Source organism: Dipteris shenzhenensis, chromosome 8 (genome assembly GCF_047967505.1).
Source record: "Dipteris shenzhenensis isolate YYH24624 ecotype China chromosome 8, Dip_SZ_1.0, whole genome shotgun sequence".
Taxonomy (NCBI): Eukaryota; Viridiplantae; Streptophyta; class Polypodiopsida; order Gleicheniales; family Dipteridaceae; genus Dipteris; species Dipteris shenzhenensis.
Window position 1 is genome coordinate 35,449,287 of NC_141603.1, and position 26,830 is coordinate 35,476,116.

Genomic DNA, 26,830 nt, shown 5'->3' on the forward strand with positions numbered 1-26,830 from the left:
AGGAAATTACATACCAGTCACCTTAGCTGCCCGATGCCCCCCTGTGAAAGCACCAGCAAGATGCTATGGACCAGGATGTGGCGAGGAGCACCTGGTTCACCACTAGAGCCCTACTTGAATAAAGCAGCTTGCACCTCACGCTCTCCAAGGCTGGGGCTGTCAGTTACTCCGCTGTAATATCTATGCCCACCTGGGATCCATCTGAAGCCAAGGGCCGCCCCCAATCTCGAATCTCATGAACCTCCCTAGTGGTTGTAAGGAAGCCTGTTGATTTGGCCCAGTTGATCCTGGCACCTAAAGCCGCATAGGAAGTGGCTAGAGCCCTTCTAACCGCCTCTTGGCTCTCCGTAGAGCCCTCCACATAAAGTGCTGTGTGGTCTGCGAACTCCGAGCCTTGCAGCTCCTCCTCTTGCTGAAGTGGTAGTCTCATCGCTGTAAGGCCCCCGGCCTATGAGTGCAAAAGTAACCCAAGGTCTTCGCTACGAAAAGAAATAGGAAGGGGGCAGCCTTGCCAAACTGACTGGGAGAGAGAAGGCGTCGACTGTGCGACTGCCAATGAGCATCTGACTGGAACTGCATGCGTAGGAGGAGGAGACCCCTTTGATCGACTTGTCGGAGCCTGAGACTCCTCTTGGGCCTAGTCAAGAGCGTCCCAAAAAATGAAAATGTTGTCCAAGATGCTGCGTTCTTGGACAGACCCTATCTAAGTGTCATGGATGATGTCCACCAAATGTGGCCACAAACGTAGACTCAAGGCCTTAGCTAAGATCTTGTAGGCTGTGTCCAGCAAGGTGATCAGCCTCCACTGTTGTAGGTTTTCTCTGTCGCCCCCTTTTAGGATCAAACAAATCTACCATCCGTTCAAGGACTGAGCAAGCTTGTGTTGAGGATCTTTTGGAAAGCACACCGGAGAGGGGTACAAATGTGCTCCCAGGAACATCTGAAGAAGGTCGGCGTCAAGCCATCTTCTCTAGGGAACTTCTACAAGGGAAGTGCCTGGAAAGCCTTCGAAAGCTCATGATCTGTGAAAGGCATCTCTAACTACCTGCTTATGCTCTTCAACACCATTGATGGGATGTGCTTCCCATCCCCCTGGCATCGATCACCTGTGGGGACTCCTCTCCAACTCATGGACAAGAGGATTGAGGAAACATAGCTATCTTGTGAGTAGGAGCCTGTGCCACTTCATCTGATCTCTGAGATTTCTAAAGGGGTTTGGAAGGGGAGTAATCCATATCATTGCGTCTCTGTATCAAAGGCATAACAGGTTCTATGCCAATCTTGAGGGCCCATTGCATCATGAAGGACACCTCAATCCCTAGCTTGGCTGCATATTGGTGTAGAAACCAATGCGTGACCTACAAATAATGTATCTTTGGTCCGAGGCTGATGACGCCCATGGCATAACCTATGCCAGGTGTCTTAGAGGAGAAACCTAGCTGAAAAGTAGCGGAGTTTCCATGATTGAGCCACAAGTCCACTCCTTGAGGGCCCATCCACTCCACCATCATGCTATAGATCTGGTCCTTCATCATTCTGTCGAGAACAGAGAGGGGGTCTACTTTTCCTTCCCATGGAGGCGAAGTTGAACCACGAAGCGCCTCCGAGAAGAGAACTCCAGAAAGCTGAGAAAACAACCACCTCCCAAACAGCCGGGAGGGTTCGAAAAGAGAGCTGTAGAGCTGGGGGTACCGCCCAAAAAACACCTGGGGGGGGGGCAGCTTGGAGCACTGAAGGAGTGCTCCAGGGGGCTAGCTTGAGTTTTGAGTTATTATCTTAGCACTCAGCAAGAGCCTTAGCCAGCCCTTTGCTTCAGCCCATAGTGGCTTGCATGAGTTACGTCTCATAGGTCCACGAGGCCTCTTTCTCTGCCTTCAAACTGTTTCTACGATTCTCACTGCCCTTCTTTCTCTGTGTGCAGTTATGTCTGCCTAAGCATTCCAATGCTTGGACTGTTACTAACAATCACTGTGTAGGCACACCTGCTTTCTTGGTGGTGTACACAAGTTCGATTTACTGCTTTGTCAGCTTTTGCGCAGCTAGAGCTGTAATAGACTGGGTTATTATGTCCTTCTCAGGGCATTACAGTTGGTTCTTTGTTGCCTTGTGTTGAGGTAAATGCAATTCTTTAGGTAACTTTGATGGTTTGTGGGCATTGTGATTTCAGGATTCATCATGTTTAGTGGACGCGTTATCCACAAACCCGGAGTTTTTGAAAAATAAGGTGTGTCATATTTTTGAGATAGATCATGTTGGCCTTCCTCAAATTTATTGTAGTACTTGGATTTCTTGTAAAGGGATGCAATATTTTGCCATGAACAGTTGAAAGTGCATTTTGAGTACTACAGTCATATCTGTGATGATGTTTTTGAGTGCCGCAGTCATATCTGTGTATGCATATACATAGCCTGAATGCTTGTAAGTAGTCACGTTATCACACGGATTAAGCATAGGTTACCCATTGCACTGTGGCCAAGAGAGAAATAGGAAACTTTGAGCCAGCATCTTTTGATCCTGGAATCCTGTGTTTTATATTGCTCCTTGACTCTGTTAAAAAGAACACCATGTTGGTTTTGGAAATTCTTGCAATCAATCTTCAAGTGGAGGAATATTTACAATGTATGTTACCAAAATTTGATCTTTTATCAACAACTGCCCAAGTGGATGCAGAGATAATGTTTGACAAATGTATTACAGGCTTCAGAAGCAAAACTGGTTTCTGATTATAAGGATTGGCAAATACCCTTGGGACGCAGGTTTAGGTTAGTCTTTCTTACAGAAAAATGTGTGTATTTCCCAGACTTGCAGCATTTGGAATTAAAAGTGCATATCTTTGTTCAAAAAGGCTATAAAACTGTCCAAATAAATCTATAGTCTAATGTCTTATTATGCCTGTTCTAGAACCTTTCATGCATTTAAATCCAAGGCGGGTTCAATTGCAATGCTCTTCAGCTATTCACTTTTCTATGCTTCATTGGTATGTTTGAACATACCAATCTTTTCCAAGAACAGAGTGATTGATTACCAGCTTGGCGAACACCTGTGAAATAAGCCAGTGAACTGAAATCAAATGGAAGCCTCGCTAACAGTGACATTCAGCAGCCATACGACTTGAGGATTCTACTCTATAAATAGTCAGAGAGTATAGGATAGTGCACTCATTGATGCTGTTTTAGTGTGATGAGAATTGTATATTGCTATAATTGGTCGAAGTTTTAGCCCCCTTTTTGGAATGTATTGTGAGTTCAATATGATAGTTGCGATTACCATGAAGTTCAGATTGTTAAATAAATATGGGTCAAGCTAGTGACAGCTTGATTCGTGTTTGATTTCAGAAAAGAGAAAAACTTCAGATACTTTGTTTTCATTCCAAATTTCCCAAAAGAGAATGGTGGCCTATGCAGAACTGATGAATAATTTGACTATATGCTCTGCAAATATTTTAAAGGAATGAAGAAAGATCCAAATTAAATTTGCCTCTGATTTGTATAATGAAGAGATTTCTGAGACATTCCCCAAGTAGAACTTTCATATCCCTGCACCCCTTCGCCCTTCCCCTTTAACTTTTGATCCCCTTGCCCCATCTTAGATTGAGTGGGTACCCTTTGTTGGCATTTCCAAAGTTTTCAGAATGCTACTAAAACAGAATATTACTTGGCCACATTTCTATTTTTGGGCAATGGTGTCATATTGTGTTTTACTTTTTCAAGTTTTTGTATGACATGTGATGCTCATGTGGCATGTTTATGCCAGGTCCTTGAAATTGTGGATGGTGATGCGCTTATATGGAGCTTCTGGATTGCGTGCTTACATTAGGAACCATATCAATCTTGCTAAGCACTTCGAAGATCTTGTGCATGCAGACTCTAGGTTTGAAGTAGGTGCAACTTTTATATCCTTTTATATTCCTTTCTTTGCTCCTTTGTGATTTGAGTGATGAGTTAAATATTTTTTGTGTACTTTCATGTTTTCATCAATGTGAATACCTCTCCTCATTTCCTTGTGGTTGTGTGAACTTGGAAAACAACTTTCTTACTATCAAATGGCATGCCCACTTTGAGTCCCCGTCTTGCTGATGCCCCACACAATAAATTATGATTTGGTTGGAGTGTCCAGGTGTATGTGGTTGGAGTTTTCTGTGTCTAGGTGGTTATGGCACATTGTGATTGGGTAGAAGGACGGGGGAATCTTTGACAAAATTCAATTTTAGATTCCAGGGTCTAGGCATTAGATGCAAATGACAATTTTATACATACATGATTGCACAAGGTCCAAAAAGCATCTGCAATTTGGAGTTGATGTCACGGGGTCATGAGACATGTAGACATCTCGCTTCTGTAGGAAAGGCCTATGCCTGGTCCAAGGAGCATCCATATAACGTGTACAGAGGTTTTGATTAGAATGAGTTGTAGAACAATCCAGAAATCTGAAAATCATTGATTGTGGATAGGTCCAGAGGTTAGCTGAACAGGAAAAACAGAAGACACCGAATGCTTTCATAACTAGAAGATAGATTTTAGTCAAACTCCTACAAACTGTCCAGGATGAAATTGTAGTGTTTAGGCGGTGATAACAAACAAAATGGGGAACTGCAGAGGTGCCCTCAAGAAGACAATACAAAAAAAAACCTCTGGAACTGCCCAAGCTAGAATCCCACGCAGTCAAGCCAACCAATTCAAACATCCATCATTACTCTTTGATGAAGATAAAAACTATGATCCAATGCAGAAATTACAACAAGGGTCTCATTCAGGATCAGAGAAGTGATGTAACAGCCTAAGGTCTCCTCGTGTCAACACACAAAACACCCCAACACAAAAAGTCAATCTTTGACTCAGTAGCTACAGGCGTTTTCCACTGAAACGGAGAAACACACTCCTCAACAAAGATCAAAAGCTCGATCCCTTCACACTTCACGCCTTTCATGCTGAATTGCGTCAACCTTCCTGGCTCCTCTGTTTTCGAATCTCTGGCCCATCCAGAAGCTTAGAGATCAGAGTCACGTAGCCACAATCAAATGAAGTTACCCTCCTTGCAGAATGATCATGACAGCGATTTTGCCAAGTCTCAAGCCCACGATCAATACGTTGCCAGTCACTGCTCAAATGCGACAGGCTTCTATTCCTGCCATCATCTCCAGCATCAAAAGACACCCTTTTGACAATCAGGAGTCCACAGAGCACCTGCTTGTCAGCATTTAGCAAGCGCACAACATTTCCAGCAACATGATCATCAACAATCAGTCGCAGGGTCAACACCAATTTTTAAATCCTGTTACTATTCAGCAACCATCACGATTTGATGAGGAAGCACCAATTCCTTCAGGATTGCCCCCCTCTCTCTCTCCGTGCAGATTGCTCTCCGTCCATGATCCATGTCTGGAATGATCTCTCCTGCGTGTCCATTCCCTGGAACTCTCCAGCATTTGCAATCTCCTGCAATCTATCGCCCACTCGCCATCCAGAGGCCTCTCCCCGTCACCCAAGCTCACGAACGCTGTCAACACATCAACCCACCAAGATAGCATTTTTTGTCATGTAACAATCCCATGCACAACCCATAACACCCCTTTCACCCCTCCAATCTCCCAAACATTTCCTTTACAAGAAAAATGCCAAGGGACCTAGCCCTTACAAAATAACACACCCCACACATCTATCATTATCCATTTTCACATACAAGCCAACAAACCAACACCCGAACAAACGAACACCCAGTATGTTGGAGACCTTGGGCCCACATCACCTATGCTCATCATTTTCCCGAGACCTTGCAAGAAACACATTATATTCATTTTTGAAATATTATAACATCTAGCATGATCCAATGAGAAAAACAAACTCCTAGCGTCCCCAAAGCCCATCCCCAGGGTCCGTGGATACTTTGAGTGCCTACCCATATCTATAAGATAGTGCACAAAATCCAGATACATTTGTTGTCCTATCATATTTTGTTGGCAGACATTCATGTCTTGCAGTTCAAGGAACATATGTTGCAATTCATCTGATGTATCTTCATTTTGTTTTGTTTTGTTTTGAGAGCCGACTTTGCTGTGTGAGGCGCTTACACCCACCAGACATCTCACGGAGAACTCTTTCCCCCCGCCTTATTTATTCAGCGCCACCTCAAGTGTGGACCCTCTGCAGAACATAACACCAGAGAGCGGAGAAGATACCAGGGCCCTGATGGACCCAGGCATGTGGGACTTGCCTTCGATCCCCAGGCCGCCAACTCACCACGCTAAAACTCCATAAACCGGCGGGTGCTCGGACTAGAGCTGCCATACCCACAAGACTCTCAACTTTGTTCTTCATCTTCATAGAAGGACCACATGTGCTCACTTGCATGATCCTCACAAAGTATTTCTTTAACCTTAAGCCATTCACCTATTTCTATGCTGGCTGCCATCCAAGCTGCCAATTGATATGACCCATTTGAAAACTTCTTCACTACACAAAAAGGACCCTCCCACTTAGTCACAAATCTTTTCCTAAAGGTATGATCAAGCTACTGTTATAACGAAGGACCAAGTCCCCTTTGTTAATCTCCTTATCTTTGAATTTCAAATTAGCGCTCAATTGGTTCCTTTCTTGAGTTAAGGCATAGTGCTCAATTGCTTTTATCTTGTCCATTTGAGCCTCCTGTAAATCCAGCAACCTATTCTTCAAGGCTGAATTTGGCTGCTCATCCATTTTAATTAACATCTGCAAAGCTGGAATCCCAACATCTAGAGCAAAGTGTCTTCATGCCATGGTATCCTTTTGAGAATCAAATCAGCTCCCCTCATATACATCACATCACCAATCATACAATACTGTTGATAGACTTTCACAAACCTATACGTCCTTTGCTTTCCAACATCTGCACGAATTTTACGTGTTAACAAAAAACTTTCCTCATTGGCCAAGCTTTCTCTTCCTTTATATGATGGTTTCTGAATTTTCACTGTACAAACCTCAGTGTCATTTACCCCCTGGGCAGCTTCATGGGCTGATGCATTTTGAGCTCTTTCTACATGCTGTAGTGTCCAAACTTCAAACTGTTTTAGCAACGTTTTGATATTATTCACCCAATTCTTCAAATGAAGGTGTTTAGTCTTCCAAACTTTGACAACCAGTTCTCGAAAGACTTGAGCTATTCAACAACTAAGGAAGCAATGTACAGCTAGTGAGCACTACAAAGGTTTGGAATATCAAGTATGACCGGAACCTCCTACATGCTTACATCAAGCTTGCCAGGGTCAATTCAGCTACTGTGTATTTTCTTTCAGCTTCATTCTTAACTCGGGTAGCATAATAAACTGGTCTCATATACCTTGAACTCTCTCCTTGCTGCAAAAGTATAGCTCCAAGTGCATCATGTCCCACTGAAGGATTGACATAAAATGTTTTGGAAAAATCAGGAGCTTTTACATTTGATGCATGACCAAGCATCTCCTTCACTGCATCAAACACTTCTTCACATTCACTAGTCCATCTCAGAGTCTCATGCTTCACCACCTGTTGAAGAGGACTTGCGGCAACATATGAATGAACTGAGATAAGCACTTCACCTTTTGCAAGAAAGTATGTAACTGTTTAGTACTTGTTGGAGAAGCAAGCATGACCAATGCCTTGATTTTACTTGGATCCTGTTCAATACCTTTTTCAGAAACCACATGTCCCAACAACTTGATGCTTGTCCTTGCTAAGTGACATTTTTTGGATTCAGCTGTCCACCACTCTCATCCAATATTTGAAATATCTGATCCAGCTTCTCAGTATGATCCTTACGGTCACACAAATGTCATCAATAAATACTTTGCAAAACTTATCTAGGAATGGTGCCAATAACTCATCTGAGTTCTCCTGATAATGTTATGGAGCATTCGTAAGACCAAAGCACATCCTTCTATATCTGAAGCAGCCCCAAGGAGTAATAAAAGTGGTCTTCTGCTGGTCTTTTGGAGCAATACCAATCTGAAAATAGTACATCTCATGACCAGCCATCCTATCCAATATATCGTCCAAATGAGGCAAAGGATAATGGTTACTTTTAGTCACAGCATTCAAGGTTTTGAAATCCACACCCCCCCTCCACCTGCCATCTTTTTTTGGTACTATCGCCACAATGCTGGCCCATTCAAAATGTACTACATGATATATAATGTTAGCTTTCAACAACTTAACAACTTCCTCCCTCAATACCTCTGTTTGCTCAGGAGTTAGTCTTCTTATCCTTTGGAAGATTGGCCTAGCATTCTCTTTGAGCTGAATCTTTAATGGTCTCCCTTTGAATCCCCTTTCTCCTCATATGAAGTGATAAATAGGTCGGGATACTTCCTAAGCATTGCACAATACTCCTTCTCTTCTACAGTGAGATCGGGGTTCAGAGTTTGCTCAACCAACTCCTAGATGTACTCTTGAGTGCTCCTAGGCTGCATAAGACTTTCTATTACTTCAGACCGGTCCTCTTCTTCATTTACAGCAGCAACTTCACCTTCCATCTGCAGATTTCCACATGTCCAATAAAAGCCACAACAGCCTCATCACTCTCTGAAGTAGGACTACTCTCCTCATCACTAAATGACTCACTTTCTTCCTCCCCTCTTTCAGCATGGGTAACCATGTCAAATTTCAACTTTCTTCCTGAAGAAGCATGTGCTGTAATGACCCCTTCTTTCCAATTTTGTATTGCACCCACCTTACGCAGCCATGGCCTTTCCAAAATCAGAGGATAAGCCCCCAAACGAGCAGGCATGATGTGACATTCAACTTTACAGTGAACATTAGAAACTTCTACATCAAATTTTGTGCCAAGCCTCTACTGAAGGGCAAATATCAAGTGGTTCAGCAATAAAAAATACTTTGCCAGCTTCCCTCTGAGCCATCTTCTTGTTGGGATTCATTGCACGCCGCCATTCCTTCTTCAACTTGGGACACAAACTAATCATCTGCCCAAAGGTAATATTTGGCTTCCTCTTAGAAAGGTCCTTAACCAAGTCATTTTTCCTCTGCTCCCTACCAATTGGATAATCCCAGGTCTTATATTTTCTTCTTGGCTTTCTATTCCTTTTAGGCTTCTTCCTTTGGTAAGTAATCACATCCTTAGTGTCCTTATCTTTCATGACACTCGGCCTTGCTTCTTGATCTCGATTCCTCTTCCCCAAAGGTGTTACGCTCTAGCCGAGGTAGCATGACCTCGGAAGATTCAGTCGACATTTCCCTTAAAGGATCTATGTTTGTAATTATTTGTTTGCGCTTCATGTAAATGATCGGGAGGGAATTAATGTCAAGGTCCTAGGTGAGGGTTGATAGCACCAGACTAGGTGGATGGATCTAAGGCTAAGGGCCTAATGCAAAGAATGTGCCTAGGGGCAAAGGATATTAATGCATCCCAAGAGAGGGGTGAAATGTTGCATTAGGAAGGCCCTGTGATGATGACATGTGGCATCTAGATCCATCTAGGGAGATGGGGCTTGTTGAAGCTAGAGAGAGAAGAGAATGTGTGACTTACGTATGTTTTTCTGATTCGTAATTCTCTGTCAGCTCGTGTGCTTCAGCAAGGTTGGCTGGGAGGAAATTATTGGTGCTGCTCCCGTGATCTGCAGTAGGAATAGGTGTAGTGCTTACCATTTGGTATCAGAGCTCAAGGGAAGAGACCAAGGGAAGGGGTTTGTGAGCTGTGACGAAAGCTACGAACGGTGAATTGAGGGTGTATCACTTGATCGGTGATAGCGGACAGCAGGCGTGGAGCATAGGTGTGGCGACTGGATTGACTTGTGACCTACGATGGACAGACGGGATCGACGTTGACCTACGATGGACGGACGGGATCGACGTGGTCTACGACGGAACCAGTGATCGTGGTCTACGACGGAACCAGCGATGGTTGACGGGAGGCCTTTGATGATTCGGGGATGAGCAGCAACGCAGGATTACAGAGGTCACGGGGAGCCTGTAAAAATATGCTTTGTCTCTTCGTCGTATCTCCCGATATCTGGCTACGGGTCTGGCTGGCCCGTAATAAGCTTTGACCTGCTTCCCTGGCGCACATACGCTCAAAGATTTCCAACCAACGCCACGCAGCCAGCTCGTAAGCTGTGACTGGAGCGGCGCTCAAGCAACGCTCTTGGTTGCAGACTTGTCGCAGGAGCGTAGGAGCTTGAACAGTGTGGAGCTGAGATCAGAGAACGTAGGCAAGGATAAGAGGCCACGCAAACAGAGATTGTGAAAGGAAGCGAAGCGTGAAAGAGATACGTATCGAGGCGTGTATCCAGTTTGGATTACCTGCGATCCTTTTGGAAGGAATAGAGCCTATTATTCGTTGAATTAGTTAGTGGAACTCGGAATCAACGGAGACGAGAGGGATTGCAAAAGATTGTTTCATTTCCCGTCATGCAGGAGCGAACGACCAGGGAGCTTTCTTTGGCCTTCGTCAAATTGGTGTTTTTTTAATTTTCTTGATTTAGTTGGTTGATGCTCCGCTTTTTAAAAAACAGGATCTCGTAAGTGATTAGTCTGCATGAAGGTTTGATGGTGTAGCAGGGACAGATTATGCTTGAGGTTATGCCTATGTGCTTCAGTCAGAGTTACTTTGCAGGAATTCCCTAGTATAGGGAATTGTGTCAGAGTGTCAGTACATTGAATTGCGTCAGTTTGTAAATATAGTTTTCTAGCGTTGTTAAAAAGAAAAAAACAAGAAAACAAAACAAAACAAAACAAAACTTCCATTGAACTGAATGGAAGCATAAGAAGGGGCTTTCGGAGGGACCCTGGTGAGTTAGAAGTCCGGCCGACCCAGCAGGTGTCGCGCCTAGTAGCTCATACCTTATATGGTAGGATTGCATTGCTTGAGGATGCCTTGCAGCAGTTATTAGCGCAGCAGTTACAGGCCAATGCAGGGCAGTCTGAACTTAGGAGAGCGATACACAGTATGTCTGCCAGACCTTCTCAAGAGGAGAAGGGAAAGGCTCCAATGGAACCGGAGTCTAGTGTCCATACGGTCGAGCCTAGGAAGGCTAAAGTGCCAAATATTGCCAATTACAGGCCAGAAAAGTATTCTGGTCGGATGAACGACCGTAGTTCCGATGTCATTGAGACCTGGTTACACAAATGGGACGAGGCGTTCGCCATTTGTGAAATCAGAAATGACATCAAGAAGATCCGCGAGGCCACCCATATGTTTACTGAGGCAGCGGATCGGTGGTGGATTAAGCAACAAAAAGATGGTATAGCATCCACTACCTGGGAGGGGTTTAAAAGAGAATTCAGGAAACACTTCTTACCTCCTGACGAAGCATCCCGAGCTTGGGATCAATATAGAAACCTTCGTCAGAGAAATTTATCGGTGGCAGAATACAGTGATAAGTTTCGAGAGAGTGTAATGAAGGTTGATGAACCCCTGCCTCAATCAATCCAAGTGAAAGATTTCATATTTGGATTGAATGATCGAATAAAAATGGAAGGTCGGGCTAATTACGCGAACATGTTAGATGATGTAATAGCCATAGCCCTGAACTATGAAGATGCCAAGGGCAGCAGGCCAAGTGGGTTTGCACAGGTCGGAACCCAGTATGGGTATCCGAAGAAATCTGGGTTTAAGAAGAAATGGATTAGTAGAGGGAGTGGTTCTCAGCCGAGTGGTCAAGCCAAGCAGGCGAAACTGGCTGAATCTCCTAAACCAAGTACCACCATTGGAGTGAAGAGGAAAGCAACCCCAATGACAGCCCGGGCTTGGTCTAAGTCTCCCTTAAACCCAGAACAAAGGGAAAAAGCGAGGAGAGAAGGCTTATGTTTTGGTTGCCTTCAGCCTCATCAGTGGAAGGATTGTCCATGTAACAAAGATCGTCGGATGGCTGAGATGGTGATCTCAGAATGCGACGTGGAGATGGAAGGAAGTCCCAGAGTGGAAGAGATGCAGATTCAGCTAGCGGGATCTTCTCAGAGGTTAGTACCTTGTTTGTTATGTGTGTCTGTTGCTAAGCTAGTGACGAGTGCACCTGATAACATCCTATCTAAGCCCGCAGCAACGGGGTATACAGCCTTTAATGATACGGAGTTAATTAAAATGAAAGGGCAAGTGGCCAATCATGATGTCATTGTGTTGTTTGACTCGGCGTCAACCCACAATGTGATTAACTCCAAGCTCGTGAAGAGGCTGAAATTAAAGACAAGTCCATCTGACTATGCGTATACAGTCAGGATGGCAGATGGAAGTTCAACTGAAGTATGGGACCAAAGGGTTACCCAATTGGAGCTTTGGATTCAGGACTATGCTGAGAAGCTTGATTTTGAAATAACCAAGCTTGCTCATGCAGATATAGCCCTGGGTATGGTGTGGCATTCTAGGAAGAATCCAGCCATTGATTGGAAAAAGCACGTATATCAATTCAAGATGAATGATGTGCTTTATGTCTTGAGAGGTGAGAAAGATATACCTCAGGGACCGTTGGTTTCCGTGATGGAAATTCGAAAAGCTTAAGAAGAGTTTTTATTCCTTTGCACAGCATCGGTAGAGCCGGTTGATGATTCTTCGGCTAGCACTGATGTTACGCAAAGTGGTGAGATGGCCAAGCTGGCTAATCTTATAACAGAGGAGTTCTCTGAATGTTTTAGGGATGAACTACCTTATGGGTTACCTCCAGAGCGGAATGTTCAGCATAAGATTGAACAGATTCCGGGGGCAGAACCTGTAAATAGACCTCCCTATAGAATGAGTTTTACTGAAGAGGCGGAGGTGCATAGACAACTGGAAGAATACCTCAAGTTGGGGTAGATTCAATCAAGTTTCTCACCTTTTGCTTCGCCAGTGATATTAAAGAAGAAAAAGGATGATACGTTTCACCTTTGTATAGATTACAGAGCATTGAATAATATCACTGTTAAGCACAGGTATCCTATGGCTCGGATTGATGATTTGCTAGATGCATTACATGGAGCCGTGATTTTCAGCAAGATAGATCTTAAGTGCGGCTACCATCAGATCCGGATTAGAGCCGAGGATGTGCATAAAACCGCTTTCAGAAGCAAGTTTGGTCATTATGAGTTTTTGGTAATGCCCTTCGGACTTACCAATGCTCCGGCTACATTCGTCATGCTTATGAACGATTTACTACGTCCATATATCGGAAAGTTTGTAGTACATTTTAGTGACGATATTCTAGTGTTCAGTAAAAGTAAAATGTAGTGACGATATTCTAGTATTCAGTAAAAGTATTACTGAGCATCGTGAACACCTGAGAATAGTGTTCAGTACTTTGAGGAAAGCCAGTCTTTATGTAAATAAAAGGAAAACTATACTGTGTATGGTTAGGCTTGAATATTTAGGATTCATAATTACTCTAGAGGGGGTAGAAATGGATCCGAAGAAAGTGGCTGCGATACTAACTAAGCCAATCCCTCAGAGTCTGACCGCGTTGTGATCATTCTTGGGTTTTGTCCAATTTTATAGAAGGCATATTAAAGGATATTCCGAAATACTAACTTGGCCAATCCCTCAGAGTCTGACTGCGTTGTGATCATTCTTGGGATTTGTCTAATTTTATAGAAGGCATATCAAAGGATATTCCGAAATAGTATCGCCATTGACTGATCTGACCTCAGATAAAGTACCTTTTATTTGGGGACAGAATCAACAAGAAAGTTTTAACACCATAAAACAAGCTGTGGTCACAGGACCGGTGTTAAAAATAGTTGATTCCCAGAAACCGTTGTTCCTGGAAACCGATGGAAGTGGCATTGCGGTAGGAGCAGTTCTCCTTCAAGAGGGAAGGCTAGTAGCCATTGAAAGCAAGAAGCTTTCTCCCTTTCAAAGGAATTGGCCAACTCATGAATTGGAGTTGTATGCTGTTATCCATGCTTTGAAAACATGGAGGCATTATTTGTATGGTTTAGAGTTTTACGTGGATGTGGATCATGGATGTGGATCATGATACTCTGAAACATTTTTGTAAACAGCCTGACTTGAGGGGCCGCCAAGCTAGGTGGGCAGAGCTCATGCAGGAGTTTAATTTAACGATTCGGTACCGAAGAGGAAAAGATAATAAGGTTGCTGATGCGTTGTCTTGTATTATGCACAACCTGAGTTTCACGGTATTAGAGAGTGCTCTAATGACCGAGATTAGAGAAACTCAAAAGGTGGACGAGTTTGTCCAGAGCTTATGGCCTAAGGCTCATGTGTTAAAACCCGGGGAGAATGAAAAGGATGACCTGGCATCCAGAAAAGGCCAAACTTATGCAAGATATACCATAAGGGATGGTATGCTGAAAAGAAATGGCAAGGTTGTAGTATCTGCTCAGAATGATCTCAGGGAGAGAATCATTCGATAGTGCCATGACAGCCCATGTGGGGGACATCCAGGAGTCGAGAAGACATATGATCTCGTGAAGTGAGATTTCTTTTGGCCAAAGATGAAAAAGCATATTCATGAATATGTGACATGGTGTTTCTCGTGTCAGGTAAGTAAGGCCAAGCGGGTGAAGCCACCCGGACTTTTACAGCCCTTGAAAGTACCACTAAGTAAGTGGGAGAGCATTTCCATGGACTTTATTGTAGGGCTGCCTACAACACAAGGAGGGTATGATTCTATCCTTGTGGTGGTTGATCGTCTAACCAAGATGGCTCACTTCGTTCCGACTAGAGAGTCTGTTAGTGCCCCACAAGTGGCGGATTTGTTTATTAGACATATATTTCGTTTGCATGGAATTCCTAGATCCATAGTGTCAGACAGAGATGTCAGATTTACCGGTTATTTGTGGATAGTGGTATTTGAGACACTAAGGACTGAGTTGGGAATGAGTAGTGGGGGTCATCCTGAGACGGATGGTCAGACGGAGAGAGTCAACCAGACATTAGAGGATATGCTGAGAGCATATGTGTCATTGAGGCAACATACATGGGACAAGTGGTTGCCATTGTTAGAGTTTGCCTACAATGAGAGAAAACATTCCTCTACAGGGTTCAGTCCGTTTGAGCTGAACTATGGTTATAGACCAGCAAATCCAACTATAGTTGGAGTACCTCAGAAAGTGCCTAGTGCCGCGAACTTTGTGGTTCAAATGCGGGAGATGCTAGCACTTGCAAGAGCTAATATCCACCAGGCTATGGATAGAGCCAAGGTGTATGCGGATGAAAACCGGTTTATAAGAGTATTTAAGGAAGGAGAAAAAGTTTTTCTCAGGGTTCCTTCGCACTCGAAGTCGTTGACTTCAGGAGAGTGTGCTAAGTTATCACCTCGATACTGTGGGCCGTGGTTAATTCTAAAAAGAATAGGCAAGGTAGCCTATAAATTAGAATTGCCACAGGGGTGTAAGGTGCACCCGATTTTTCATGTTTCGCGCTTAAAGAAATTTTTACATATAGGTGACTCACTAATCGAAGGTGTGGTTTTGTTTCAGGAGATAGAGGATAATGCGAGGCGCAAACCAACAAGAATCCTGGACCGAGGAACAATGCAAATACGAAATCGGAAGATACCCACGGTGTTGGTTGCATGGCATGGTCAGCCTCTATCTGAAGCTACCTGGGAATCCGTATACCAGTTGCGGAGTGTTCCCAGATTTTATCATCGAGGACGCTGATGTTTGAAGAGGGAAGGAATGTTACGCTCTAGCCGAGGTAGCATGACCTCGGAAGAATCAGTCGACATTTCCCTTAAAGGATCTATGTTTGTAATTATTTGTTTGCGCTTCATGTAAATGATCGGGAGGGAATTAATGTCAAGGTCCTAGGTGAGGGTTGATAGCACCAGACTAGGTGGATCTAAGGCTAAGGGCCTAATGCAAAGAATGTGCCTAGGGGCAAAGGATATTAATGCATCCCAAGAGAGGGGTGAAATGTTGCATTAGGAAGGCCCTGTGATGATGACATGTGGCATCTAGATCCATCTAGGGAGATGGGGCTTGTTGAAGCTAGAGAGAGAAGAGAATGTGTGACTTACGTATGTTTTTCTGATTCGTAATTCTCTATCAGCTCGTGTGCTTCAGCAAGGTTGGCTGGGAGGAAATTATTGGTGCTGCTCCCGTGATATGCTGTAGGAATAGGTGTAGTGCTTAACAAAAGGCATGATTGCCACTTCCTCTTCATTATCCACTTCCAACCCAAGTAGACTCACAACTTTCCCCTTACCCTTCTCTTTAGGAGTAGCCTTCACAGCTCCACTTGACAGGCCTGCATCCTTCACTTCCACACTATGATCATTAATCCGATTATTCAATCCTGGCGTCAGTGGATAAACATCCCCACCCATATGAGGTGGCTTACCACAATGTGAACTATAATGCCCCCATTCATGATAGTTGAAACGCTGCACATTAGGAGCATAAACCCCTTGTCCACGGCCTGCCTGCCAAGAAGCTGAAGCACTATATAAAGACAAACCACCTGCTCCTCTTTCACTAGGAGTCCTACCATGTCCCCTACCTGCCATTAAATTGAGACTGAGATTTTTCTTGAGTTCGGACATCTCTTGAATCTCCTCTTTTATGGATTCCTCCTTTTTAGGCTCTATCTTAGATGGTTTTTCCATCACAGGGAAGGTGACTGAAGGTTTAGTTTGCACCACAGACATTCCACAGCTCAACTAAGCCAACCTCTTTTGTTTCCTCTCCTTTTCCTTGGCCACTCTCAATGCATTTTCGTAGGTGGGCAACTCCTCGCACTCCACCTTTATCCGGATTTCAGGCTTCAATCTTGCAACAAAGCGATCCTTCTTGATCACTCGAGGTGGGACCTCTGACAACAAAGCAGATTGCCACTTTTTCCACATCACAGTGAATCTGCCCAAATACTCATCCATTGTCTGATTAGCATTCTGCTGCAAGGCACATAGCTCCCTCCACATCCCATCAGGATCTCGAATGCAAGCAAACCGTGCCACAAAGGCAATCCTCACCTGTTCATCATGAAAGCCAGCCACAAAATCCTGAAGCCAAGTACGAGCCTTTCCTACTACAGTATCTACAACAACACTTCAGGGGCATTCTTGTCTTTGATCAGAGCACTAAACTCCAATCTTTCAATGAACTTCTCAGGATCCTCATTGGGCAACCCATAGAAACGGGCAAATCCGGTGCCATCTTCTAGGACTATCTTGTCTCGAGTGCACAATCTCAATCTAAGGCACACTCCCCAACAGGATTGCCAAAACAGATGATAACACAAAAAATGGGGAACTACAAAGGTGCCCTCAAGAAGACGATACAAAAAAAAAACTCTGGAACTGCCCAAGCTCGAATCCCACACAGTCAAGCCAACCAATTCAAACATCCATCATCTATTCTTCGATGAAGATAAAAACTGTGATCCAATTCAGAAATGAAGCTAAAAAACAAGGGTCTCATTTGGGATCAGAGAAGTGATGTAACGACCCAAGGTCTCCTTGTGTCAACACACAAAACCCCCCAACACTAAAAGCCAATCTTTGACTCAGTAGCTACAGGCGTTATCCACTGAAACAGAGAACACACACTCCTCAACAAAGATCAAAAGATTGAACCCTTCACACTTCACGCCTTTCATGCTGAATTGCGTCAACCGTCTTGGCTCCTCTGTTTTCGAATCTGTGGCCCATCTAGAAGCTTAGAGATCAGAGTCACGTAGCCACGATCAAATGAAGTTTCCCTCCTCCTTGCAGAGTGATCTTGACAGCGATTTTGCCAAGTCTCAAGCCCAAAACACCTAGTGCCCCCAAAGTCCATCCCCTGGGTCAGTGCATACTCTGAGTGCCTACCCATATCTACAAGATATTGCACAAAAGCAAGATACATTTTTTGTCATATCAGCGGCAGCAAGCTGGAAAGTTTATTTGCATGTAGCAAGGGTGAAGAATTCAACAGTTGGCATGGCATGCATGGGAGGCTGATAGGACACCTATGACTGTCTTAAGACAGTCATAGGGTAAACCTAATCCTAATAAAACATAAGTGAGTTTGTGGTATGGCTCACTCATCACTTCACACCCGCACTAGTGTGTCTCTCTCACTCTCACTCTCTTGCTCTCTTCCACACTCTTCTTCCCTCTCTCAACTGGTATCAGAGCCATCGAGCTGTCTCTCCCTCTACCTCATCCTCATCCATACCGTACGGACGTACGGACAGTTCCGTACTGCCGTACGTTGTCCGTACGACTGTACGGACCAGGGCGATTTCGTACGGCGGCGCGTTTTCAAGTGGATACGGCGGTCGCGGGCTGCAGGTCTTCTGCGCGGTGCATTTTCGCGGTGTCACCTCTAGGTGTATCGCATTCGTACGGCAGATCTGCAGATTTTCGTCACGGGCGGAGCTGGTTGCTGATCGAGGATATTCGTGCACAAGAGCTGCTAGCTGCAGCTCGAGGCACCGCATCCAGCAAGCAGCCAGCTGCTGCATAGCAGCTGCTACTAGCTGCTAGGTCTTTGAGGAGAGCGTGGGCGTCGCCAGCCTGCTGCAGTACAGCAGCTCTTACATCAGCTGTACGGACTGTCCGTACAGTCGTACGGACAGCCGTACACAGGTACGGATGACAGACTGTCACAGGTACGGACGACAGTCCGTCTACAGGTACACTGGGTTGGCGTCGAACCAGCAGGGTACAGAAACAGCAGGACTTGGTTGTTTTTTGCTGCAAAGTCTCATTTTTTTTTTGGGGGAAGCGTGCTGCTACAGAGACAGAAGTACAGCAGGTTGTTTGCAGGTACTGGAAAGTACAGCAGACATTTTTTTTTGTTGGAAGAGAAATAGTGCTGAAGCACTCTGCTTTGTGCATGTACACGTAGTACATGAAGCATTCCGATGCATTCCTGAAGCATTCTAGCAGTATACTGTGCATTTGTTGAGATACATCAGGTACTCTCGTGTCACTCACGCTTGAGGTGACTTGTGCCACAGTGGTGGTGTTTGTGCAGTTACTTGTCATTCAGGAAGGTCAGATGCTTGCAGAAGCTTCTATGCATTTACTGAGTGCAATTCTCAGTTTTGGGTGATCTTATCAAAGGGCTTTTGCCTGGATGTGTTTGTAGTATATGCCTTGAGGCAGTGTGTAGCCAGGGAGCACACATTTGCTTTATTTCCGCAGTGCATTTGGTGACATTTGTTGCAGGTCACATTCTTTGTACGCACTTTGAAAATCTTAGTTGAGCCACGCTTGGTCAGGGCGCATCGAGTTTACTCGGTCCCTAACTGCCCATCGTTGACAGTGCTCAAAAGATTTTCTTCTTGGTGTCTGTACGTTGTGAGTTGTGTTGTTACCGAGTACACAGGGGCAGCCTATGCATTACACATTGTTAGGTACAAGTGTCAGAGAGTTTTCATTTTGCATGCTACCTCAGTGTTGAGGTGTTCTCCACTTGATTCAGGTGTCAGATCAAGGGGCTTTTGCCCAAACTTTCTTTGATAGCACTTGGGTTACCGACAGAGATCTTCAGATGCATTTTCTCCCCTTGGTATAAGGGTGATTGTTTGGGATTTATCCCATTTACTGTTGCAGGTTTTGTGACAGGCTGAAGGGTCATTTACTGTTTTTTGGGGTGTTTGTCAAGTGGTCTCTGCAATTTGAGTCAGTGACATACCTCATCTGAGGTGGGAGAAGTGATCAGTACAGTCAGTACAGCAGTGTTTACAGCAGTGTTGGTGGTTTTTGTCAGATGATTATGCACTGTTAAGCACTTGTTGAGCAGCAGCAGCAGTCTGAAATTACTGTTTTTTATGCCTTTTTTGAGCTCAGAACAGTTTGTCAGAAGGTACAGTATTTGCAGGGACATTTACTGTTTTGCTGCAGATTTTACTGACAGAAAAAACAGCACCTTTGAGAGTGCTTCTGGCTCTTGAATAGAGCAGGCTTTTCTGAGAAATCAGAACTTTTATTCAGTCTTTTTACTTCCAGGGAGTCAGGTACTTTCCTCATCTGATATGGCATCAGGAGGAGGTGATTCTTCAATTCTGAACATAAAGAAACTGGAAGGAGCACATAACTATGCATTATGGGCAGAACAGTGCTTGAACGTCCTTCTGTTAAAGAAGATTGCCAAGCCCATAAGGGTGAAGGGTGTCAAGCCATCTGATATGTCAGCTGATGACTGGGAAGAGCTTGATTTGTCCGCGAGGGCAGCTATCATGCTTACTATTTCAGACACTCTTGTGTTCAATGTACAGGCTGAAAAGACCTCTTATGGTCTATGGCAAAGACTAGAAGAATTATATGCCCAAAAGAGCTCAGCCAGTAAGGTTTATTGGCTGAAGAAGCTGGTTGATCTTCGCATGAAGGAAGGTACAGCTATGACCTCACACTTGAGTGAGTTCAATGCTATCTTTACACAGCTGATTGCACAGGGGTTGAACCTTGATGAGGAGTTCAAGGCTACTTTCTTGTTGTGTACCCTTCCTGAGAGTTGGGACACTTTCAAGACCACCCTGTCAAACTCGAATGCCACTCTTATTTATGCTGATGTAGAGAGCTCTCTTCTTATGGAGGAGATGAGCAGGAAGAATAATGCGGGCAGCAAGTCTTCAAGTGCTTTGCAGGTACAGGTTGCAGGTACAGGACAGAGGCAGGACTCAGCAGAAGGGGAGATCTGCTAGTAAGTCCAAATCCCGTAGTCAGTCCCGTGGCAAAAAGGACATTGAATGCTTTTATTGTGGCAAGAAGGGACATGTGAAGTCGAAGTGCTTCAAGTTCATACGGGATCAGAAAGCCAAGAAGGCTGAAACAAAGGATGCAGGAAATGCAAGCAAAGGCAAAGGCAGATGACTTGGATGCAGTGAATGTTGCAGCAGAGGACAGTGACAGTGACATACATGATGTTTTATGCTCTTCTGCTGTAATAGCACATGCTTTGGTTATTGATGACCATGACATGCACACCTGGCTCTTGGATTTAGGTGCCTCTTTTCATGTTACACCTCATAGGGAGTGGTTTACTTCCTACACAGGTACTCATGGAGTTGTTCATCTTGGGAACAACTATGCATGTCAGATTGCAGGGATTGGCAGTATACAGATAGTACTGCCTGATGGACAGTCATTTATGCTTGATGGTGTTTGCCATGTGCCGCAAATCAAGAAAAATCTGATTAGCACTAGCTTATTGGATGACAGTGGTTACCACACCACATTTGGGGATTCCAAATGGGTGATTACTGATGGCCATACTGTTGTGGCTGAGGGTTTTAAAAGTGATACCTTGTACCCTCTTTATGTTTCCAGTGTGGGTAATCATGTTGTTGCCATAACCGAGCTGCCAAAGGTTTCATTGTGGCATAGCCGGTTGGGACACATGTCTGTTAAGGGAATGCAAGAACTGTCACGTTTGGGTTATCTGCCGCCTCTCTCTTTTTCAGATTTGCCTACTTGTGATCATTGTATTTTTGGCAAGCATTCTGTGACTCCTCATAGGAGGAGAACTCCCCAGAATAGAGCACCACTTGATCTAGTGCACACTGATTTGTGTGAGATGCCACAGTTATCACTAGGGGGTGCCAAATATTTTATTAATTTCATTGATGATGCCACACGTAAGGTGTGGGTCTATTTCTTGAAGCATAAGGGAGATGCCTTAGATGCTTTCAAGAGGTTTGTCGCTCAGGTTGAAAATCGGACAGGTCGTAGGCTGAAATGCCTCAGATCCGATAATGGGGGTGAGTATGTGTCACATGCTTTTGTGCAGTTTTGCCAAGCTAAGGGCATCAAACAGGAACTCACAGCCCCTCATAATGCATCTCAAAATGGTGCAAGTGAGCGGATGAATCGAACTATTCAGGAGAAGGTTCGATGTATGTTGTCTTATGCTGCATTACCCCATGGCTTTTGGGCAGAAGCCGTGCAAACAGCAGTTCACATTATTAACAGGTCACCAAATAAGGCTTTGGAGTTGAAAGTGCCAGAGGAGGTGTGGTTTGGCAAGCCACCCTCATATAAGCACTTACGGGTATTTGGCTGCGAGTGCTTTGCTCATGTACGCAAAGATCTACGCACCAAACTGGATCCAAAGTCTATCAGATGCATCTTTATGGGATATGGTGACGAAGGTGAAATGGGGTACAGGTTATGGGATCCCGTTAAACGGAAGATTATACGCAGCAATGATGTCATCTTTAAAGAAGATAGTGTACACAAGGAACCCGTGCAACCTGTGGAATACAGGAGGGTTATTTATGATGATGTTGGACAGCAAAAAATGCCCATTTATATGCAGCAGCAGCCTGCTGCAGATCACCCTGTTCAAGAGGGTATACAGGCTGACAATCAGCCAGATAATTTTGCCAATGATGCACCACTGGATGTGCCAACAGATGGGGCTGTAGAACAGCCAGATATGGTGGTACAGCCACCCGTCATGCATGAAGAACAGGCTGGACAGCAGCCTAATCCTGAACATTTTGTGAGGAGGAGCACCCGTGCACAACGGCCTCCTGCCAGGTTTGTTCCAGGAGCCAATAATGTGGCTGATTTTATTATGCTGACAGATTGTGGTGAGCCTTCCAGCTTCAAGGAAGCTATGGGAAGAACAGAGAAAAAGAAGTGGGAGAAAGCCATGCAGTCAGAAATGGACTCCCTACTTCAGAATGATACATGGGACTTGGTGCAGTTACCTGCAGGCAGAAAGGTTTTGCCATGCAAGTGGGTTTACAAAGTCAAAGTGGATTCAAATGCTTTACCTCGGTATAAGGCCAGATTGGTTGCCAAGGGATTTAAGCAGGAGAAGGGCATTGACTTTGATGAGATTTTTTCACCTGTAGTCAAGATGACTACTTTGAGAGCAGTGTTGGCTCTTGTTGCTCATGATGACATGGATTTATGTCAGATGGATGTGAAGACAGCTTTTCTTCACGGAGATCTCCATGATGAGATCTATATGAGTCAGCCAAGAGGGATATGCTGTTAAAGGGAAAGAGCAGCTTGTGTGTAAGCTCAAAAGGAGCTTGTATGGACTCAAGCAGGCGCCAAGAGAATGGTACAAGAAGTTTGATGCCTTCATGCAGTCCCAAGGGTATCATCGGTGTGAGACAGATCATTGCTTGTACACCAAACGGGCAAAGGATGGCAGTTTGATGCTACTCATTCTATATGTGGATGACATGCTTATTGCCAGTAAATCTCAGCATGAGATTAGTGCTTTGAAGAAACAACTGCATAAGTCTTTTGACATGAAAGACTTGGGTGATGCAAATCATATTCTTGGCATGCGTATTACTCGTGACAGGTCCAAGGGACTTTTGTTTCTGTCACAGAAAGAGTACATTGACAAAGTACTGCAGAGGTTTAAAATGGAGGGGGGGAAGTCCATTAGTACCCCGTTGCCTCCACATTTAAAACTCAGCAGTAAGGACAGCCCCAGATCAGATGATGATAAGGCTGAAATGGCCAAGGTTCCGTATGCATCTGCAGTTGGATCTTTGATGTATGCCATGGTTGCCACTCGTCCGGATATTGCTTTTGCGGTGGGAGTCATCAGCAGGTATATGGCAAATCCAGGCAAGCGGCATTGGGAAGCAGTGAAAGGTGTCTTGAGGTATCTCAAAGGTACCAAAGACTTGTGCATATGCTATGGTAGGCAGGATGCATTGGTGCATGGTTTTACAGATTCAGATTATGCAGGGAATGCAGATAACCGGAAGTCTACTACCGGTTATATTTTCACATTTGCAGGAGGTGCTATATCATGGGTGTCTCGGTTGCAGAAATGTGTTGCACTGTCAACCACAGAAGCTGAATATGTTGCAGCCATTGAGGCTTGCAAGGAAGCAATATGGCTTACTTGGCTGGTGGGAGATTTGGGCATTACAGGTGACATGCCAGTCTTGCATTGTGATAGTCAGAGTGCTATCATGTTGGCAAAGAATCCGGTCTTTCATCAGAAGACCAAGCACATAGAAGTGAAATATCATTTCATCAGGGAGGTACTGGAAGACAAGCGTCTTGAGCTTGTGAAAGTACATACTGATGATAATCCTGCAGATTTGCTCACTAAGAGCTTGCCTACAGAGCGGTTTGCACATTGCCGCCACATCATGGGATTAGGATGAGACCATTCTAGCTTTATGGTCTTGTATACAGTAACTGTATATTGCTGTAATTTTTATTCTTTTCTCCCCTTTAGGCACATTGGCCTTTAGGTGGGACGTTGTTGGGGTTAAAGGCACATTGCCAACCCTTAGTTAAAGAATTAAAGATAGGACACCTATGACTGTCTTAAGACAGTCATAGGGTAAACCTAATCCTAATAAAACATAAGTGAGTTTGTGGTGTGGCTCACTCATCACTTCACACCCGCACTAGTGTGTCTCTCTCACTCTCACTCTCTTGCTCTCTTCCACACTCTTCTTCCCTCTCTCACAATCTAGTGAAGTGAAGATGACTGCCAAGGAGCAGCAAGGTTTCACCTAAATTAGATCATGGTAACTACCTATGAATTAGAATTCTAAGTTCTTTTTAAATAGTTGTAATCACATTATGACATGTCACACTGAATAAATTATGTTTTATCAAAACATTAGCTGTATTAATTCATTTAACCTTGATTTACCCCCAAACTAGGTTTTAAATAATCTAAGTTTATACCTAGCTGGATCAAATTCAGCATGCAACTTGATGAACTCTATGACTTGACACTCTGACTTCTAGGACTTAGATTTGTAAGGCCCGTATAAACCTAATCTATATGTCCATTTTGTTTGCCATCTTCATGTTCTTCTTCTGCCAAGTATCAGTACACATTAGCCCACACCCAAGGCATATGGGTAATCTGCCTACCCTATATAACCAACATACCATTTGTGTGCACCAGATTTCAGCTAGAGTAATGTTGTCTTTCCCAATAAGGGTGCTATTGGAAATTCCTATCTCTAAGAGAAATTGATATTTGAGATTCCCCTCAGGTGACTCTTTGAATTCATCGATAATAAGGGCTAGCCCTTTAAGCTCGCTCTATCAAGGAGGATCTAATGGCATTCCAATAAGATAGTTAAGTTAGGTTGTAGCATCAGCAAGCACACATCACAGACATAAAATAAAAGAAGCAAGAAGTCATCAAGCAATGAAGAAAATAAAAAGTTGAAATAGCTAGAAGCTCTGTGAAATTTCCTCCATCATTCAAACACTTGTCCTCAATTGTTAAGGATCATGCACATCAAGAATTGATGGGGACTCATTCATGAAGACAAATCTCTCCATTCATTCGGAAATTGTAAATGAGAATTCTTTTCAGGTGAGAAGGTATCTTTTTTGTAGCTTTGCCTTATCGTTTCTTGAAATCATGATAAATAATCTGCTCTGCAATGAGATTAATCTCATCATCTTTCACTTCAGGTTGGTCTTTTGGCACTGGTTGGTCTTTTAGAAGTAACTGTAATTTGATAAGGTCTGTCATCTCTGAGATAGAAATCGAAGGTTGAGATGTATCTTTTTCGGCTTGCTTTTGTTTTCAGGGTTGACCTTTTGAATTAGAAGAACCCATTGTCCCTCTCTAGGTTGGAGAGCCCCTCTGTCACTTACCTGCAGCCCTCTTCTGCAAATTGGATGGAATATCAAGTCTGAACGTCACATCTTTGGTTGCATGTGATATGATGGCACCACTATCTATTCTGGAGCAGATCTGAATCACTCTCAGATTTCTTGGCCAATTTCGATCAGTGGCACATGGTGTCCTAATCGAGGCCGACTCCTTCGACTGCCGAGGCAAGGCTGGGAGGACCCATCAGAGTCCAGCAAGAGGACAATCAAGGACTTCTTCCACCTAGGAGATTTGGAGCAGAGGCAGCAGGGGACACAAGATAGCTGGGATCCAGAGAGCATAACATGGTAGACTTGCCCTCCTGTTGACTTCACACATGAGGGCAGAATATCTCCTCCTTCCGGAGACATATGACTAGAGTGACAGTGACACTTGCGAGATGGTGAGCTACCTCTTGGAGACTAGAGAGCAGGAGAGAGGGGTAGGATGGGCTGAATAAATGTGAACCATAAGTTCAGCATTGAGATTTAACATGTACATAGTGCTTGATTGCGAGGTTAGGTATACACGCATTCTTTTTGGTAATTACCGTGCTTGTAAATCTGCAAAGAATGTTCAGAGATTGAAAGGTTCTATGATCAACTCGCTGAATTGTTAAGTGTGTACAGCTTCTTGCTGCCGAAAATGACATTTTTGTACTAGCCAAGCTGCCAAACGGAGCAATAGTGCCTTTATGATTTTGTATGCTCTAAAGTCTAAATGTTGTGCGAGTGCTGTGAGATTCCTGGCTTTGTAAATGTGTTTTAGACTTCAAAATTCAGTTTTTGCAAAGAATGTGTGTCTAACTGTGTTATACTATTGGCAAGGCTGTGGGTTTAAAAAAAAAAACATGACCATATTGTTAAAGATACTTTTTCAATCAGAGGCTTCAATTGTGGCTCTTGCAGATCGTCGTACCACGTACCTTTTCTCTTGTCAGTTTTCGCCTCAAACCTTCTGTAGTTGATCAAGACAATGGCTACAAGCTCAATGCATCTCTTCTAGATGTGGTGAACAGTACTGGAGAAATATTTTTTACTCATACGGTTAGTTCTGTCAATTTTCTCTTTCCAGGTATGCTTATATGGATATTGTTATACCTAAAGCATAGTTTAATGTTTAAATCAGAATTCACAAATGAGTTTTTGTGCAGTGTGTGAACTTTTACGTCTTGAGATTTAAGAAAACTAAAACAGGAAATATAATGACTACTGCGAGTGACTGTTAAAATGGAAACATGTACAATAGATATATCAGGGATTCCTTCTGTTGTCAAAGATTCTATGACATTATACTTTAGATGACAATACTGTCGATAAATAGTAATTGCAGGAGGATTTTTTTAAGGAAGCTGTATTATTGGTCTTGCAGTTCTGATCTCACCA

At 43.9% G+C, this 26,830-nt stretch overlaps 1 protein-coding gene across 6 annotated transcripts in view; it reads left to right on the forward strand.

Moving 5' to 3' along the window:
• The window catches only part of AAS (Pyridoxal phosphate (PLP)-dependent transferases superfamily protein), a 93,673-nt gene that overhangs the window by 52,192 nt on the left and 14,651 nt on the right, over positions 1 to 26,830 (forward strand). For 4 of the 6 annotated variants that reach the window (XM_087378631.1, XM_087378627.1, XM_087378626.1 and 1 more), the window contains 4 exons: positions 2,168 to 2,224; positions 2,698 to 2,762; positions 3,754 to 3,877; positions 26,354 to 26,490. In XM_087378631.1, the coding sequence (XP_087234757.1) occupies positions 2,168 to 2,224; positions 2,698 to 2,762; positions 3,754 to 3,877; positions 26,354 to 26,490 (383 nt within the window). Of the gene's footprint in view, positions 1 to 2,167; positions 2,225 to 2,697; positions 2,763 to 3,753; positions 3,878 to 26,353; positions 26,492 to 26,830 lie in introns of all 6 variants that reach the window. The other 2 variants (XM_087378629.1, XM_087378630.1) reach the window with 1 other exon arrangement.